General features: G+C 47.1%; 1 protein-coding gene across 1 annotated transcript in view; it reads left to right on the top strand.

Moving 5' to 3' along the window:
* The window catches only part of GRIN2D (glutamate ionotropic receptor NMDA type subunit 2D), a 36,297-nt gene that overhangs the window by 14,282 nt on the left and 2,816 nt on the right, over positions 1 to 19,199 (top strand). The window contains exons 8-12 of the mRNA XM_045531268.1: positions 55 to 208; positions 2,696 to 2,821; positions 3,046 to 3,275; positions 4,348 to 4,508; positions 18,848 to 19,035. Of these exons, the coding sequence (XP_045387224.1) occupies positions 55 to 208; positions 2,696 to 2,821; positions 3,046 to 3,275; positions 4,348 to 4,508; positions 18,848 to 19,035 (859 nt within the window). The remainder of the gene's footprint in view (positions 1 to 54; positions 209 to 2,695; positions 2,822 to 3,045; positions 3,276 to 4,347; positions 4,509 to 18,847; positions 19,036 to 19,199) is intronic.

Here is a 19,199-nt window from a genome sequence, read left to right as displayed (position 1 = left end):
GGTCTTTGCCCGCCTGATCCAGGTCCCCTCAACCACTCCTCGCCCCCACCCCAGGTGTTCTACCAGCGTGCGGACATGGCCATTGGCTCTCTCACCATCAACGAGGAGCGGTCTGAGATCGTGGACTTCTCTGTTCCCTTCGTAGAGACGGGCATCAGCGTCATGGTGGCGCGCAGCAATGGCACCGTGTCCCCCTCGGCCTTTCTGGGTGAGCTGGAGCCCTAGGACAGGGAGCCACACCTAGGGAAAGCTGGAGCAGGTGCCCCTAACCATGCGGGCCCTGGGGTCACGAAACCTGGGTTCAAATCCCGGTACCATCTCTACTGGCTGTTTATTCTAGTGAAGTGACATCACTTCTGAGCCCCAGTTTCCTTATTTGCAAGATGGAAGAAATAATGTCCCCTACCAGAAAGAATTTTACCATAAAGCTAAAGAAGCTTGAGCTCAGGAACCTTCTCTTGCACTGCCTTGCACCTGGTTTTGTATTCATAATGTATTCTTTTTTCTTAAAAAGAGCCCTCTGAATTGCGTAAGCCGCAGACCCCACAAAACCCAAGTGTCTGTACCTAGGTATGAGATGAAGAGAATAGATTAGCACAGTCCCAGCACATTGCAAGCATGCAAGTCACCATCAGTGTTTATTAAGCACCTACTAGGTGCCAGGTGCTGGGCTCCATGCTGGGAACACAGTGGTGAATGAGGCAGACACAAATTGCTGCCATCCAGGAGCTCTCAGCCTCATGGCGGGGACAGGAAATAAACCCTTAGAGGGATTCGTAGACAAGATCACTCAGGTGGTGATAAATACCGTGAGCAACTGAGCCAGGATGAAGAGCTAGACAGGAATAAGGCTGGTGCAGGTGTGGGTGGGCGGGAGAGGCCCCATGACTAGGGGACCCAGCCCTGCATAGATCTGGCTGGAAAAGCATTCCAGGCAGAGGGAACAGCAAGGGCATAGGGCCAAGGCAGGAATGAGTGCGGAGTGTTTGTGAAGCAGCCGGAAGCCTGTGTGATCGGAGGGGGAGTGAGGAGGGCAGGAGGGCTGAGAGGGAACAGGGCACATCTTGCAGGGCCTTGGACACAGTGGTAGGAAGTTTGGGTTTTACTCCTGTTGCAATGGTAAGGCTTTTACTCCGGAAGGTGGCATGGGGATAGATGATCAGATTTATGGTGTCTCTGTGGAAGCAGCAGGCTTGTGAGGAGGCTACTGCAGGAGTCCATGCCAGAGAAAGGATGGGGCGTGCAATAGGAAGGTGGCAGTGGGGGTGAGACAAGTAGACATACTCAGGGTATGGGTAGGAAGCTGCCACCAGATGGGCTGGTGTCTTCAAGGGGGATTGGCTAGAGGTCCCATTTCCTGACCTAGAGAAGACAGAAGTGTACATCAGGCCAAGGGTGACAGTTCACATCAGTTCCTGCTTGCTCTCTGAAGCCCCAGCAAAGCTCTTGGGAGGCGGGAGGGGCTGAAAGAAGAGACATCCTTCCTTTTGTTCTGTGTTCTGTATATATTTCCCTCCGCAATGCCTCCCGTGGCCTCCTCTGTGCACCGAGGTCTCTGCAGGGCCCACTGAGAAGCACCACGTGGGGCCTTGGCTCTCAGGCAGCACATAGCAGGGGAGTGACAAGGTCTTGTTTATGCCCTACCAAGTTGCCCAGCGGAGGTGACAGGCATGACCCCAGATGCCGCAGTGACAGTCCAGGGTGATGACCTTGTTGTGACAGACGCAGTCCTGGCAGCTCATACTTGGCCCTGGGAGGTTGAATCACCTGGTATTCGTACTTGTCTGCCTCAAGGAAATGGTGATTTTGGTTTATTGTCAGTGAGCTCCCAGGGGTGACACCCAGTTATTGAATGTGAGGAGGGGACACATGAATAGAGAGGTTGTCTGGTGGACAGTTGAGGGTGGCATCTCTCGCAGGAGAACTGAAGAGACAAGGCAGAGAGGGTTTGGATCACGGGGTCAGCTGTGAGTTCCGGTGGTTAAAGCATGGATGCTTGAGAGAGTGATCAGGCCAGAGAGGAGAATAGGACAAGGCGGAGTGGCAGGGACTTTGTCCTGGGGGTGCTTGGGAGCCCTGGGAGGGCTTTAAGCAGGGGCGGGGTGGGGTCATCTCTGGGCTGTGTGGGGGATGGGCTGGCAGGGAGAAACTGGGGGTCGAGAGGCTGGGAGATGGTCAGGGGAAGAGACAGGGCCTGAGCCGTGCTGGCCATGTAAATAGACAGAACAGGCCCAAGTAGCATCTGGGCAGGAGCACAGGGCTGGGGACTGACAATCTGTGGCAGGTGAAAGAGAGGGAGTGAGTGAGGCTGGCAAATGGGGATTGGGCCTGTGACCGAGAGTGGGGTTCCCAAGATGGGGGGCCTAGGAGCTGGTCTGGGCTCAGCCTGGAATGTGACGAATGGCCTGGAGGGATGGCCAGGGGGAGGTGGAGCCTCGGGTTTGGGGCTCAGGAAACATTGAGGAGACAGTTTTTATTTGGTGGTGGAAACCACAGAAATGGTTGTGATGGCACTTTTTGAGGGACACTGCCTCCCAGAGTTCTGGGTGGGCAAATAGTACTGTCTCGGAGGTGGGAACCACAGAAATGGACAGATAGGAGAGGGCCAGATCCGGGTTCCACTTCAGTCACACGTCCCTGGTCCCCCAATCCTTCGCTGGGCTGAGCCATGACCTCACACCCCTCCTGTCCCCAGAGCCCTACAGCCCTGCCGTGTGGGTGATGATGTTCGTCATGTGCCTCACTGTGGTTGCTGTCACTGTTTTCATCTTCGAGTACCTCAGTCCCGTGGGCTACAACCGCAGCCTGGCCACGGGAAAGCGTGAGTCCCCTTCCTCAACATCACCCTATCCCCTTCCTCAACATCACCCTACCTCAGAGCACCCTGGCCACAGATAGAACTACATTTCCCAGCAGCCCCTGGGGTGGAGCTATGATCTCTTACGGTGGTGGGGCCCCAGGGGCCACTGGGAATTGTAGTGCTTCCTGCTCCCCCCTTGAGCAGAAGGGATTTGGGGTCCATGTCCCCGTCCTGGCCCCCTGCAGGCCCTGGCGGCTCAACCTTCACCATTGGGAAATCCATCTGGCTGCTCTGGGCCCTGGTGTTCAATAACTCGGTGCCTGTGGAGAACCCCCGGGGAACCACCAGCAAAATCATGGTGCTGGTGTGGGCCTTCTTCGCCGTCATCTTCCTCGCCAGCTACACAGCCAATCTGGCCGCCTTCATGATCCAGGAGGAGTATGTGGATACCGTGTCTGGACTCAGTGACCGCAAGGTATGTGTTGGGGCTGAGGGGCAGCTAGGGTTGGATGTCACAGAGATCTGTATGTGGCAGGTCAGAGGGGATTCCTGGAGGGCGGGGGGTCTCTTCCCAAGGAGAATTCCAGAATGGTAGAATGGAATGTTCTGGAAGGAGAAAGGATATGTTTTACTGTGAACTATTTAAATATTATTAGGGGAAGATGGTGTCCCCAAATGTTCTAGGGACAGTCCTGCCAAATGTGATATTCTAGACCAGTGCTTCTGTCACTCAAACTGTGATGAAGGACTAATGTTTGAAACTTCTAATTCATTGGAAGCCAATGCTTTTGCAAAGGACAACAGAAATGAATGCCAGAAAAGCAAAATAAGATTTAAAACCAAGACATACAAAAGTCAAACCCAAATTTTTATTTAGTAGATTTGACAGACATAAAACGATTCCACCACATTGCTCTAAATGCTCACTCTCCATGTCTGTACTCACCTCACCGCAACCACAGTTTGTTCAGTTGGAGACTAAAGTGGTTAACTCACCAGGTGTCATGACCTATCATAGGGTTGAGAAATCAATTCGATGGGTTGCAATAAGTCTATTTTTTTAATGGAATGGAGTGGAATAGAATAGAAAATATGTTGGCTGCATCTTAGGTAGTAAGAGTGAGTATGGTTTTATGAAACTTTGGTTTTAGTCATATACACCCTTGACATTGAGGCAGCACACACCCATCTGCTACCTCTGTTGTTAAAATAGTTAGGTATTTCTGCATGGATTGGTAAATAGCAACTGTTCCCAACCCCTACCATGCCAGCCCCTGCGCCGGGGACCTCCAAGATCCAGCAAGTTAAGGCTTAATGCGTGGCACATCAGCAGCCTCTAGGAGTCTTCTCGTAACCTTCGGATTACCTATCTGCAACTGTGTGTGCTGGGGTGGGAGTAGAAAAGTGTTTCCTACTGTGGTGAGCAGATCTGAGAAGCACATCTGGGACTGGGGAGTCTATAAGATGGCAGGTGTCCCCCAGAATGGGGCATTTGGGTCAGGATGTCCCTGGGGAGGGCACCCTAATAACTCCCCATTCTGCCCCAGTTCCAGCGGCCCCAGGAGCAGTACCCGCCCCTGAAGTTTGGGACTGTGCCCAATGGGTCCACGGAGAAAAACATCCGCAGCAACTATCCCGACATGCACAGCTACATGGTGCGCTACAACCAGCCCCGCGTAGAGGAAGCGCTCACTCAGCTCAAGGCAGGGTCAGCGCAGACTTGGGGCTGGGGATGGGGGACTGCTGGGGGTCCTGAGGATGCTCAAAGATGATGAGAGGTCAGGGTTCATCATCGGCCCCAGAGGTCAGCCCAGGGTGGGTCAGCTTGGAGGGCAGAGGTCATTGAGGGTGGGAGTGGATTCCCCCTTCTAGGAGTAGAGTCCCTGTGATGTTTCCAGGGGTGCAGTAGTTACAGATTCTGGGTCCAAACTGTCAGGGCTCAAATACTGGCTCTGCCCCTTCTTTGCTTTGTGATCTTGAGCAAGTTACTCAACAATTCTGAACCTCTGTTTCTCATCTGTAAAGTGCGGATAACAAGAGCATCCCCATTATAATGATCACAAGGTCATTATAAGAATTCAACTATTTAATCCATGCAAAACACTTAGAACAGTGCCTGGCACACTGTGGGTGTTTGCTGACATTATTATTTTCATTCTCATTATCATTAGACCTGAACTCACTGGAATGAATGAATACTAGGATTATGTTGGGTTTTTTTTATTTTTTTAACATCAGTTTCCCAAATCACAAGGTTAAAGTTAAGTTCAGGTCCCTAAAGTGCAGAGCAAGATTACAACAAAGCTAAGCGCAAGAACACTGTCCTTTATTTAGTCCCTCACCATACATTTATTTTCTTATCCTTGCTCTAACCCAGGCAGTGAACAAATAGACCACAACTCCTGAACTCAGGGGGCTTAGTTAGGCTCCAGAGGTGGGAAGTGAACAATAAACACGAAAACGGAAAAATCAGCAAGACCATTTCAGAAAGTGATGGTGAGCTAGAGCGTGGTTGGGCTGGGATATTTTCACCAGGGTGTTCAGGGTGGGCTTCTTGAAGGAGGTGACACTGAGCAGAGCCCTGAAGGTGCTGAGGGAGCTAGCCAGGTGGATTTATGGAGAAAGCTTTGCAGGCAGAGGGAACAGGTTGTGCAAAGGGCCTCAGGCAGGTGTGGTGTTGGTTTATTGGGGGAGTAGCAGAGGTGGGTGTGGCTGAAAGAAAGAGAGCTGAGGTGAGAGAGTAGATGAGGGGAGGACATGTGGCCTGACCCCTGAGGCCGAAGTCAGGGCTGGACTTTATTCTAAGAGCAGTGAGAAGCCATGGGGAGGGGAGGCTTTAAGTAGTGAACGGTGTGATCTGATTTCTGTTTTTAAATGCCCCATCGCTGCCATGTGGAGAACGGATGGAGTGGGGTGTAAGTGGGACCAGCATGGAGGCCATGATGTCATCTGGATCACCTGCCCCAAGGCCCACCCTCTGTTCACCCCTCAAGTAGCCAGTCCTGACCAGGTCTTTGTTATCCCTCTGTCTTGATTAGAATTATTGGGCTGCAAGAAAAAGAGCCCATTCAGTCTGGTTTAGTTAAAATGGATGGGTCAGCAGAAGGATACAGGGCGTCTCTGAGAACCAGTGGCAGAAAGTAAAGCTAGGCTTTGTGGCAATGTGAAAGTCATTCATTTATTTAGAAATTTTTAAAAAGCACCAACTTTGTGCCAGGTACAGTTCCTGCACTGGATAACAATAGTCAACAAAATAGGTCAGTTTCCTCGATCAGTTAGGAGTGCTTAAACAGACAGAGGTTTCTTTCTCTCTCAAAATAAGAAGTCCAGTGCTGGCATGATAGCTTATAGTTACCATTAAGAGGCAGGTGTGGTGGCTCACACCTGGAATCCCAGCATTTTGGGAGGCCCAGGCATGAGAATTGCTTGAGGCCAGGAGTTCAGACCGGCCTGAGGAACATAGCAAGACCTGGTCTCTACAAAAAAAAAATTTTTTTTAATTATCCAGGCACAGTGACTCATGCCTAAAATCCTATTAAGAGCTACTTGGGGCCGGGCGCGGTGGCTCATGCCTGTAATCCTAGCACTCTGGGAGGCCGAGGCAGGTGGATCACTTGAGGTCAGGAGTTCGAGGCCAGCCTGAGCAAGAGCGAGACCCCTGTCTCTACTAAAAATAGAAAGAAATTATCTGGCCAACTAAAAATATAGAGAGAGAGAAAAAATTAGCATGATGGCACATGCCTGTAGTCCCAGCTACTCGGAAGCTGAGGCAGGAGGATCACTTAAGCCCAGGAGTTTGAGGTTGCTATGAGCTAGGCTGACGCCACGGCACTCACTCTAGTCTGGGCAACAAAATGAGACTCTGCCTCAAAAAAAAAAAAGAAAAAGAGCTACTTGGGAGGCTGAGGCAGGAGGATCTCCTGAGCCCAGGAGTTCAAGGCTACAGTGAACTATGATTAGTTGTGCCACTGCACTCCAGCCTGGGAGACAGAGCGAGACACCTGTCTCAAAAAAAACAAAAAAGATACCATTAATAATCCAAATGTCTTTTCCATATTTTTGTTGCACCAAGCTTGCAGCTGAGATCTTCACACTCATTTTGGTTGCCTCATGGTCACAAGAAAGTGGCTGCCCCTCCATGAAGCACATCCTAGTTCCAGGCAAGAGAAGGGAGGAAGGGTGAAAGAGTGGAGGACTTTCTCCTGGCAGGTCTTTGTCTTTTTATTGGGGAAAGCACACCTTTCACAGACAGGTATTTTGCCACCTAGCAAGTTCTCTCCTGCGCCTTTTCCTTCTCTAGTGTTCCATCCTCTCTCTCTCAATTTTTGGGTGTCACACCTTGTCTCTGTGTGTCCTCCCTGTGTGTTCCCTGCAAGCCTCTCATTTCTGATACTGAGGACCTCAGCACTTCCTTATCAGTCACCTCTTCTTTATCTCCTCTCCTGTAACTGCTGCTCTCTCTGCCCTACCTCACTCCTTTCATGGAATTACCTCTTCCTCCTTTACCCTCCCCTTGGCACACCATTAACACCAAGTGGCTTTTGTCACACACTTGTCTTTTTTAACTGAGGCTTTGGGAGGCAAACTTTTGCAGGGCCTGGTGCAAGAGTACAAATGGAGGCTCTCATACCATATGTAACTGTTTAAACTCTGTAGATCAAGCTAGCAACCCATTCAATTTATTGAGTCCTCCTGCCTTGACAGATATACTTTCTTAACAACCTGAAAGGCTATTAAGGTCAAGTTAAGAATCAGGGTTCCATGAGAGAACCTGACTCCTTGTCTTTCCCAGGGAATCCACTTCTTCACTTTTTCCAGCTTCTACAGGCTGCCCACATTCTTTGGCTGGTGGTCCCAAATCCTTCCAGCGTCTCCTTTCATGGACACATCTCTGACTCACCCTCCCGCCTCCCTCTTATAAGGAGGCTTATGATGACACTGTGCCCATCCAGAGAATCCAGGATAATCTCCCATCTCAAGATCTTAATTTACATCACATCTGCAGAGTCTCTTTTGTGATCTAAGGTAACATATTCACAGGTTCCAGGTATTAGGGTGTGGATGTCTTTGAGGGGGGTCATTATTCTGTCCAGCACAGATTTCCAGAGCATAATCTCCAAGGGAGGTGTGGAGTCTGGGTGGGCACAACCCCTTGGCCCCAGTGACCCCTCTCCTTGTAGGGGGTGGGAGGCAGTTCTCAAAAAACAGGGCCCAGAACAGCACCCCATTGGCCGAGGTCTAAGGTGGGTATTGAATTTGAAGAATCACAGAGGTGTTAGGATACAGCATAGAACAGAAAATTTTTTTTTACATTTTACGGTCATCCAATCATTCATTCTTCCCAATATTTATCCAGTGCCTTCGATGTGTTAGGCTCCATGCCAGATGCCTAAGTCCCCGTTTACTTGAAGCTTCCGTTCCAGTGGGTGTGTGTTGGGGGGAACACACAGATGTTACGAATACCATGCCTTAAAGCGTCTCCAAACTTAAGTATCTTGCCACAAGGAGTTTCTCCCTGGCCAGCTTTTCCCCCAGCTCCGCTTGCTTCCAGCTTGCGCCCCATCTGCTTCCCTTTTCTCTCAAGAACGTTTTCCTGCACGTCCCCGTGGAATGCCGGGGGTTCTGGTGCCCCTGTGGCCTGGGGGTTCCTAACAGTGTCCTGGGGGTGTCTGACAGCAGTGGTTTTGGAGCCACATGATGCCGGGTTCGAAGGGGAGCTACAGCCCTTGCTTGCTGTGGGCCCTGGGGTCAGTCAGTCTGGTTTCTAAGCTTTAAGCTCAGCCTCCATAATATGTGGCTGGCGGTCCCTCCCATTCATCACGTGGCTCTGGAAACGTATTCGAGAATCCTATTGGTCCGGCTGGGGTCAGGTGTCCGCGCCAGGGCCAATCAGCCGCGGCCAGAGTGGAACCTGGTCACGTGGTTCACCAGGCTGCAGGGCTCCTGCAGACGCGAAAAACCTCGGGTTGGTTTCCAGAACTCTCTTCCCCCACCGGCCCCCTGTCCTTTCTTGGCCCTTCAGCCCACTTCTGAGGGCTCCTCCACCCCAAATTCTCCTTTCCCCTCTCATTAAATGAAGTGTTGGCGTAACACCGCTTATTGTTAAAGTTCTCTCCCAGACGTTCCTTGATGTCAATGGTTTGAGGCGTTTCCTTCCCGCCTGTTTTCTAGAGCAGAGCTGGGGAACCGCGTATGTCATTTCCGATATTCTAGTAGCCACATGGAAAGAAACAGGTCATATTAATTTTCAAAATCTAGTTAATGTACTTGAATATTTCCAAAATGTTATTTCAACACGTAATCAATATAGAAGATGTTTTACTTTTTCATTGGTACTTTTTTTTGGGGGGTGGGGGCAAGTGCTGAATAACCTCATCTGGCTTATGGCTGTCACATTGGACAATGTAGATCTAGAATTCTCTTTTTGTCTTTTTTTTTTTTGGTTATTTTCCTTCCCTTCCTGGCCTTCTTTTTCCTCCTTCTCCTCCTCTTACATGTACTTCTTCCCTGTCCTCATCCCTTTCTTTGCTTTCCTCCATCCCCAGATGTCATCCAGGGTCTCCCTGCCCTTAGGCTCCAGATGACACTGGCTCCAACGCCCCTTCCTCAGAATTCTGCAAATTTCTGGACTTCTCAGGGTCACCCTGGCTTCTAGCTCCTTTTTGCAGGATTTAATTTGCCTTCTGTGCCATCTCACGGGCCCAAGTGTGTCTTTGCAGCTCCAGAGCCTAAAAACCAGCATTGGAACCCACCCCTCCCTTCATCCACACAAGAGCCCCACAGAGGACATGGAGGGGTGGGGGGTGGGGGGTGTAGACTGAGACTAGGAACTCAACCGGCGACATCTGCCAGTGCTGTCCAGTAGAATGTGACATAAGAAGAGCTAAAAAGCAGCAGATGAAATTAATTTTAATAATATATTTTACTTTTACTTAACCCAATATGTCCAAAATATTATTTCAACACGTGGTGAGTATAAACACGGTTGAGACTATTTCAGTAATTTTTTCCCATACTCAGTCTTTGAAATCCGGTGTGCATTTTACACTCACAGCACACCTCAGTTCAGAGTCCCCGCATTTCCGGTGCTCCACGGCCCCAGTGATGTGTAGCTGCCGCATTGGACAGCCCAGTCTGTGTCACCCAAACGCAAAAAGTTTCATAGTGAACATTATGAACAGAAAACATAAAAGGGCTCTGGCCACCTGCCTACACCCCTGGGACTTTTTCACTTCCTTACTCACCCCAGTATTCTCCCCAGCCAGCCAGCTGACTCATCACTCTGCCTTCCCCCTTCTTCTGTTTTCTCTCCCCAGTCCCTCCCTCCAGGAAGGCCCTTGGGAATTCCAGGTCCTCCTCCTCCTCCTCCTCCTCCTCCTCCTCCTCCTCCTCCTCCTTCTCTTCTCTCTCTCTCTCTCTCTCTCTCACACACACACACAAAGCAGCATGGGGGGCGGGGGTCCCTTTCCCAAGCTCTGCCCATCCCTACTTCACTTAGGCCGAGCACCCTTCCTTAGAACGCAGGGCTGGCTGCAAACAGAATTACCTTCCTCTTTTACTTCTACAGGTATACCTCACACTCCCAGCCGTTTAGTCCTTTTGCTCAGAGAGCACAAATTCAAAAATGCAGGGGGGCCCCACTTTCTGAATCTACTTGGATCCTGAGTTTTGGATACCAAGCTGTGAGAATGTGACTAGCAAGAGACCAGCCGCATCTCACAAAATGAACCCAAATCTCTGCTCTCTGTGAGTTCAGAGAAAGAAAGATACCTGTATTTTTTCCCCACACAAATGTCAGCCACATCCCCAGCTTTTAATAAGTAAAAATAGCTTGAGGACTCATCCCGTGTCTTTTTATAGATTTTTTTTCATCTTTTTTTATTGAGATATAACATACATACAGTGAGGTACTGTGAAGTACAAAAAATGTGCAAGTCACTGATTATTTTATACATGTATATACATTCTTGTGACCACAACCAGATTAAAGTATGGACAATTTCCCAATTCCCCAGAAAGCTCCCCTCTGCCCCTCTGGTCACCATAGAATATCACCATAAATTAGTTTTGCCTGCTTATAAACATCCTCTGAACAGAATCAAACAGTGTATATAATATCCTTTGTGCCTGCATTATTTTACTCAGTGTTATTTAATATTACCAGACTGTTCATTGAGGAATACCATTGAATATAGCATTATGTGACAATACCATAATGCTTTCCTTCTACTGCTAGATATTTGGATTGTTGCCAGTGTTTGGCCATCATGAATAATATTCTACCATGAACATTCTCGTACAAGTGTTTAAGGGCCATACACGTTCATTTTCCTTGGGTGTATTCCCCTGGGTGGAACTGCCAGGGCATAGGGAAAGTTGTGCTTAGCTGTAATAGATACATCCAGGCATCTTCCACAGTATCTGTATCAATTTACACCCTCGTCAGCAGAACAAGAGAGTTCTACTTGTTCTCTAGCCATGCCAAGGCTTGGTATCATTCCCATATCTTTTTAATTTACTATAGTGTTTATTTTATTCCAAGTTCTGTTCTAACTCATTTAGGTTCATAATTAGTTTGCAAAAAATTAATCAAATTAATATTTCGTCTTATATTCCTGGAGACCAGAAGTCCTCTTGGCACTTTCTGAGGGCTGTAAGGGAAGGATCTGTTCAGGCCTCGCCCTGCTTGGCTCGTACGTGGCCATCTTCTCCCTTTGTCTCTTCACGTCTTCCGTCTGTGCGTATCTCTGCCCAAACGTCCCATTTCTATAAAGACACCTGTCATATTGGATTGGGGCCCACTCTAATGACCTCGTTTTAATTTGATTACCTCTGTAGACGCCCTATCTACAAATAAGGTCACGTTCTAAAGTACTGGTGGCTCGGGCTTCAATATGGGAACTTGGGAAGGGACACAATTCAACCCGTAACACTTCATAACCATCTTAGCTAAATATTACCAGAAACTGAAGCAGGGCAAGATGTCCACAGTGGCCACGTGGCAGAGCTGGGATCAGCACCCCAGCAGTGTGATTCTGGAGCCCTGGCTCTCAGCCACCAGGCTACACTGCCTCACACGTGCCATGCCGTGAGAAACCCAGAATCGCTCCTCCTGCCTCTCCCCGGAAGCTTCATGGATTCACAAAAGACACCCTGTGTTTTTCACTGTCACCTCTTGCTCTGATGTCCCGCTTCTGCAGGAATTCTTTTTCCCTACTATCCCTTTTTATATTTTTTCAAATTTTTCATTCTATTTTTATGAGTTATCCATCCGCACAGTTTGGAGGGTCAAATACAAGAGTTTTATTTTGAATGAAAAACAACGGTCCCCGGTCTGCTTACCCTCCACTTCCCTTGCACTGGAAGAATCTGCTTTCACCTCGTTTATTCTATCCTTAGGCTCTTTGGCTTCCTGTCTCTAAATACCATGTTTGTAGAGCTACCTCTTGATTTTTCAATTTTAGGCATTTTCCATCCACTGCTCACTATGGGAGACATACTCATACTCTTATTTAAATCAAGCCGGCCTCCCACATTGTGACTCTGACTAGATGAATATTCAGTGTTTACATGTTATGACTATGGAAATGCTCTCACAGCTGCCACAGTAGTAAACCATGATTACTTTCCTCTCCTACACAATTCTTTGTTTTTCCTGGAGTTAATAATTGTCTTTTTTTTTTTCTTCCAGTTGCTTAGTGGCTGAGTTTTCTTTGTGCTTAACTAATTCAAACCCAAATTCTCTGTTAACTATCTGAGTCTCTTCTTAATATGTTCAGAAGCATCAGATACCCTATTAATTTCATCTTATCGAAGAAGTTGCTCTTGTGGCCTGTGGCCTGCCCCAGTCTGGTGCACATCTGCCACGATGGGATCGCTCTTCTCCATCATCCCTTCACCTCTCTCCTGGTTTTGATCCTGTTGCATCACAAATTCTAACTCTTTCTGGGTTTTTACTCCCTTATTCTTTTGAGCTTCCTGACAAAAGGCACATAAGATGCATATTTTTGGAGACGTTGCAAATCTGAAAAGTCTTTATTCTGTCCTCATACTTGATGGATAGTCTGGCTGGGTATGGGATTCTGGATTAGAGATTATTTTCCTTTAGAATTTGGAAGCATCATTCCATTGTTGTCTAACGTCCAGTGCTACAGTACAGAAATCAAGATCATTCTGATTCCTGTGCCTTTGTATGTGACCCGTTCTTTCTTTTCCTTGTCCTCAGCGGACTAACATTCATCAGCAACAGGCTTTGATCTGTTCTCATTGCTGGGCCTTTCAATTGTATCCTCATGTCATTTGTTCTGAGAAAAAAAAAAAATTCTTGAATTTTCTTGAATTCTTTCATGTACCACTTCCCTCTCGCCATCATTTCACTTTCTTTCTGGAACTCATAATAATTTGATATCTGACTTCCTGGATTAGTTCTTTTTTAATTTTATTTATTTACTTTTTTAGAGACAGGGTCTTGCTCAGTCACCCAGGCTGGAGTGCACTGGCGCCATCATAGCTCACTGCACCCTCCAATTCCTGGGCTCAGGCGATCCTCCAGCCTCAGCCTCCTGAGTAGCTGGGACTACAGGTGTGCGCCACCACAACCAGCTAATTTTTTAAAAATATATATATATATTTTTAAGAGATGGGGTCTTGCTGTGTTGCCCCTGCTGGCTTCAAACTCTTGGACTCAAGCAATCCTGCCACCTTGGCCTCTGAAAGCACTGAGATTACAGGCATGAGCCACCATGCTTGGCCGATTATTTATTTTATTCTCTATTTTCCATCTCTTTATCTTTCTGCTCTACTTCCTGACAGATTTTAATTTTTCTTCCACTCCTTTATTAATCTTTTCATTTCTGCTAGTATATTTTTAATTTCTAAGGACTCTTATTTTGGTCTCTGAATTTTTATAGTATTTATAAATTTCATAGTATCCTATTTTGTGGTATCTTATTCATGTTTCAAAATTGTCTTCTTGATGATATTAATGATAATTGTCTTGGGTTTTTTTTTTTTTTTTTGGTTTTTTTTTTTACATTTTCTGCTCTTTGCAATCTCAGTTTCTTCCAAGTCTCCCTCCTCCCTCCATTTGTTCATTTTGTGTCTTTCTTTTTTTTTTTTTTTTTTTGAGACAGAGTCTTGCTTTGTTGCCCGGGCTAGAGTGAGTGCCGTGGCATTAGCCTCGCTCACAGCAACCTCAAACTCCTGGGCTTAAGCGATCCTACTGCCTCAGCCTTCCAAGTAGCTGGGACTACAGGCATGCGCCACCATGCCCGGCTAATTTTTTCTATATATATTTTAGTTGGCCAGATAATTTCTTTCTATTTTTAGTAGAGACGGGGTCTCACTCTTGCTCAGGCTGGTCTCGAACTCCTGACCTCGAGCGATCCACCCGCCTCGGCCTCCCAGAGTGCTAGGATTACAGGCGTGAGCCACCGCGCCCGGCCTGTGTATTTCTTATTAGAGGCTTTATCTGATGTCCAATAATCCTTGGTAGTCTGTTCATATTTGCAAGCGGGGATCTAAAACTCTGGAAATGGTAGTCCTAGGGAGTCATGAGATTGGGGTTATTCACTATGAACTTCACTATAGGATGATGTGTCTGGATCATTTATGTTGGAGAATTTCCTATATCAGGATTTTTCATGTCTTTAAAAAAAATTTTTTTTAAAGACACAGTGGGGTCTTGTTATGTTGCTCAGACTGGTCTTGAACTTCTGGGCACAAGGGATCCTCCCACCTAAGCCTTCCAGAGTAGCTGGGACTATGGGTATGTGCCACTGCACTCAGAATATTTTTCAGCCTCTTTTCTTGGGATCTATCTATCCATCTATCTATTTATCTATCTCTATATATGTATATAATATTTTTACGTATTTATGTATATTTACTCTAGATAGGAACAAAGAAAACAAATAATGCACCATGATCTCCCTGACAAGATAACTCCTAACAATATGAAATTTAAAAGGCATTCATTCATTCAATAAATATTTCTTAAGGTCTTCTTGCACCAGGCACTGGGCTAGGCACTGGGGCTACAGCAGTGAACAAATCAAAGTCTCTGGAGCTTCCATTCTAGTCTGGGAGACAGACACGTGTGTGTCTAGAGTAGCACTCGCCAGTAGATAGATAGGTATCTGCAACAGAACATTGTTGTGATGATGGAAATGTTCTAGACTTGTGCAGTCCAATATGGTAGCTGCCAGCTACTGATCACTTGAAATGTGGTTGGTATAACCAAGGAACCAGATTTTTTAAGTAAAATTTAAATGGAAATAGCCACTTGTGGCTAGTCATTATCACAGTGGACAGCACTAGAAAATTCCATCCTTACAGTGAAAGGTACAAGGAAATTGGCAGCATCCCATGGCTTTGGCTGGCTCGCATGCCAAAGTGGACTTCCCCCACCACTGAGGGCAAGCAACCCCACAGCAAGAGAAAGGAAATGCATCTCCTAAAAGGAAATAAACTCAGCTTCTCCTCCCACCCACTTCTGGGAGCCCATTCCTTGAGAGGTCCAATTTCTCACTGACACAGCAGGAACAAACCAGGAAACACTGAGTCCCCTTTCCCTAAAGTAAGCATTATTTTTTTATTTCTTTCAGATCAATTAAAACATGAATGCATTCACACACATCTGTATACATTCCAAACTAAAAGTACATACTGTTCTCATCTTGGTTTTTTCTATGGAGCAAAACCTCTTGGCATGTTTTCCATATTAATGAAATCTTACCTCACCTCCAGTGCCTGGCCCACAGAATGCCTGCCTTGAATCAGCCCGAATTCATTCGTTCAACCACTTTTTGGCTTAATGTGGACATAGTGGTGAACCAGACTGGCAAGGTCCCTGCCCTTGTGGGACTTAAATTCCAGCAGAGGGAGATGGACAATAACCTAAATAAATGAGCACATTTTGTAGTGCATTACCATGAGATAAGGGATATGAGTAAAAACAGGGCAGGGTGAACGAATTTAGGAGACCTGGGAAGGAGCTACAGGTTGCAGATTTTTTTTTTTTTTTTTTTTTGAAACAAGTTCTCGCTGTTGCCCAGACTGGAATGCAATGGCATGATCATAGCTCCCTGCAACCTCCAACTCCAGGGCTCAAGTGATCCTCCTAGCTCAGCCTCTGCAGTAGCTAGGACTACAGGTGTGCACCAACATGCCTGGCTAATCTTTTTTAGTTTTTTGAAGAGACAAGGTTTCATTGTGTTGCTCAGGCTGGTCTCCAACTCCTGGCCTCCAGCGATCCTCCCACCTTGGCCTCTCCATGAGTTTGCAGTATTAAATAGGGTGCTCGGGAAGGTGTCTTTTGAGCAAACACTTGAAAGAGGTGAGGGAATAAGTGAGGGGGCTATCTGAGAGATGAATGTTCCAGCAGACCGAACAGTGCAAAGGCCCTGAGGCAGGAGTGAGCTGGAGTGTCCCCGTACATGGCATAGGCCAGGGTGGCTGGAGCAGAGTGAGTGAAGGGGGCTTGGAAGATGAGGGCAGAGGGACAAGGAAGGGTGCATCAGGTGGCACAGGACCTTGAACTTTGAGGTAACTCAAGTCATTCTGAGTGATGTGGGGAACCAGAAGTGGGCAGCGAGCTGAGGAGGGACAGGGGCTGACTTAAATGTTAAGATGCCGCTGGCGATGGGGTGGGAAAAAACAGGTTAGCAAGGACAGACACAGGGAATTTTAATTTTTCCCAAACCTATAACCAAACAAAGGCCGTATGTAAGAAATGGCTGAGTTTTAATAGAAACTTAGGGACAACAGAGGATGAGGAGTAAGGGATGGGGTAAGGAAGGTAGGCATTAAATACCAGAGCTGAGCAAATGAATAAAAGTGACTGTTATTAGATCTCCTCTTCCTGAGAGCCTCTCAAATATTTCCACCACTGGAAGCCTTGACTTTTAGCTTTTTCTTAAATGCTCCTTGAGAGGCTCTCCCTCCCCTACCCCATGTCCTCTGAGGACCCTTTCTTCCATCTTATCCTAGCTCCCAGCCCCTCCATCCCTCCTCTTCAGCCTGACTCTGGAAATTGCAAATTCTTCCCACTTAAACATGGAGAGCAATTTACCTTTTGCCCCCAAGGGCATTTTCCTACACAAAGAGAAACCTAGAGAAAAATTACAGTTTGCCTACTAGGCAGAAATGCCCGCAGGCAGTTGCGGTATTTTTCTTGCTTATATCAGCTGGGATCTCCCTGCCCGTTAGGATCTATATAAAATTAATTCAAACCCTATTCTTCATCAGTAGTACGGTGAACACCCTCCCTCCCTAAGTTTCTCCTAATTCTCTTCTCCCCCAAGTCTGTGCTCCAGCTAGATCCATTCAGTTCGAGAAATCCATTCCATGTCTGTTTCCTGGTTTGGGGGTGCATGGACTAATTCAGTTCTTTTCTTTAATTTCCATACAACTAAACACACACACATGGCATTTATGTATGAGCATGTGAGTGCATAGACAGGGTTTTTCTGAAGATCTGGGGACACAAAAGGATTTACATCAATGGGCTAAAATTCAACACTTGAGGTTAAGTATTCTTGCCTAGATCTTTTGCTTTCTCTGCAAGCCAGTATCCAGCCATATGTCTTTATCTATCTTGTCTTCCCCAAACCTGCACTGTTCAATACTATTTTGATGTAAATGAATTAAAATTAGATGAAATTTAAAATTCTGCCCCTTCATCACACTGGTCACTTTTCAAGTGCTCAAGAGCCACACGTGGCTGGTGGCTGCCATGCTGGACAGAGAAGATGGAACATTCCATCATCACAGCATGTTCTCTTGGACAAGGCTGGACTAGAGAAAGACAGGTGCCTCTCAGAACTAGTCTGGTGTCTGTAGTTAAGATGACCAAATTTTTACCCCACTACATATGTCACTTAAAAAAATAAATACGCCCAGGCCAGGTGGCTTGTGACTGTAATCCCAGGTACTCAGGAGGCTGAGACAGGAGGATCGCTTGAGCCCAGAGTTGGAGGCTGCAGTGAGCTATGATCACACCATTGCACTCCTGCCTGGATGACAGAATGAGACCCTCATCTCTGAAAAAAAAAGAAAGAAAATTTAAAAAATTAAAAAATATATACAGAGAGAGTTATATTCTATGGGATTCTAGAACTAGTGTTTGGGGTTTTTTTTTTTAAGGATAATATACCTGTACATCTTCACCTGTCAGATCATATGCATTTACCTGATATCACAGAATAGTTACACAGTAGTCCTAAGTGTGGGTTCATTTATTCCCTCACTCATTTACTCCATAATTATTTACCAACCTCATCGTATGTGCCCGAACTGTCCCCCAGCCACAGTATGAGACCCAATGGGACCCTGGGGAGCTTGCAGTCTCATGGGAGGGGCTGAGATTAATCAAATAATCTCAGAAATAAATGCAAAATGGCAGCAATTGTGAAGGAGAATGAAATGCGCATGCAGCATGTGCCGGGATGTATATCCATCCATGAGAACTGATTCCACATCCCCATGCCTCTTCCCACCAAGTCTTAAAAATTAGGGCCTAGTGGGAGACCCCAGGCAAGTTATGGTATGTGTCTGGGTCTGTGTTTCCCCCTCTGAAAAAATGGAGATAATAGTTTCTATTTGGATATTGTGAAGATTAAATGAGTTCTTAGACTAGACAGAACAAGGCCTGGCACAATGTAAGTGATCACTGGCTCATATTATTATTTTTATTATTCTCCCTTCTAAGCTTCAATCGTCCTCTTTAAAATGCAGGGGTAAATAAGACCTTCGGAGGGGCTGCAGTGAGGATTGAACAACTAATTATGTCCTTAACAGTCACAGCTAACATTTCTGTAGCATCTCCTTTGCATCAGACACTAACCTTTGCAACAACTCTGGAAGGGAGTTATTGCTTTTGTGCCCATTTTACAGATGTTGAAACTGAGGCACAAAGAAGTTCAATGACTTGCTCAAGACCATTTAGGATTTGGGGCAGTGGGAGGTTAGGGGTGAGGGAGGTTCTGGGCTGGGCCCTGAGGGCATCTAGGTGGGACTGACCCTGCCCTTCATGCCCCCTACCCACAGGAAGCTGGATGCCTTCATCTATGACGCAGCCGTGCTCAACTACATGGCCCGCAAAGATGAGGGCTGCAAGCTCGTCACCATCGGCTCCGGCAAGGTCTTTGCCACGACAGGCTATGGCATCGCCCTGCACAAGGGCTCCCGCTGGAAGCGGCCCATCGACCTGGCGCTGCTGCAATTCCTGGGGGACGGTGCGGCTGTGCGCAGGGGTTTCTACACGGGAGAGGGGAGGGCAAGACCCCTGGGTCCTGGGGAAGGAGGGGAGGAAGACCCGGACACCAGGGTTTGAGGGGGGAAGGGGCTGCAGGCCTAGACTCCCACATCCGAAGGGAGAGTCCTCAAAGGGTACTCACAG

This window comes from Lemur catta, chromosome 19, assembly GCF_020740605.2.
Source record: "Lemur catta isolate mLemCat1 chromosome 19, mLemCat1.pri, whole genome shotgun sequence".
NCBI classification, from domain to species: domain Eukaryota; kingdom Metazoa; phylum Chordata; class Mammalia; order Primates; family Lemuridae; genus Lemur; species Lemur catta.
Note: the sequence above shows the minus strand (reverse complement) of the source record. Positions and strands in the feature narration are given on the sequence as shown.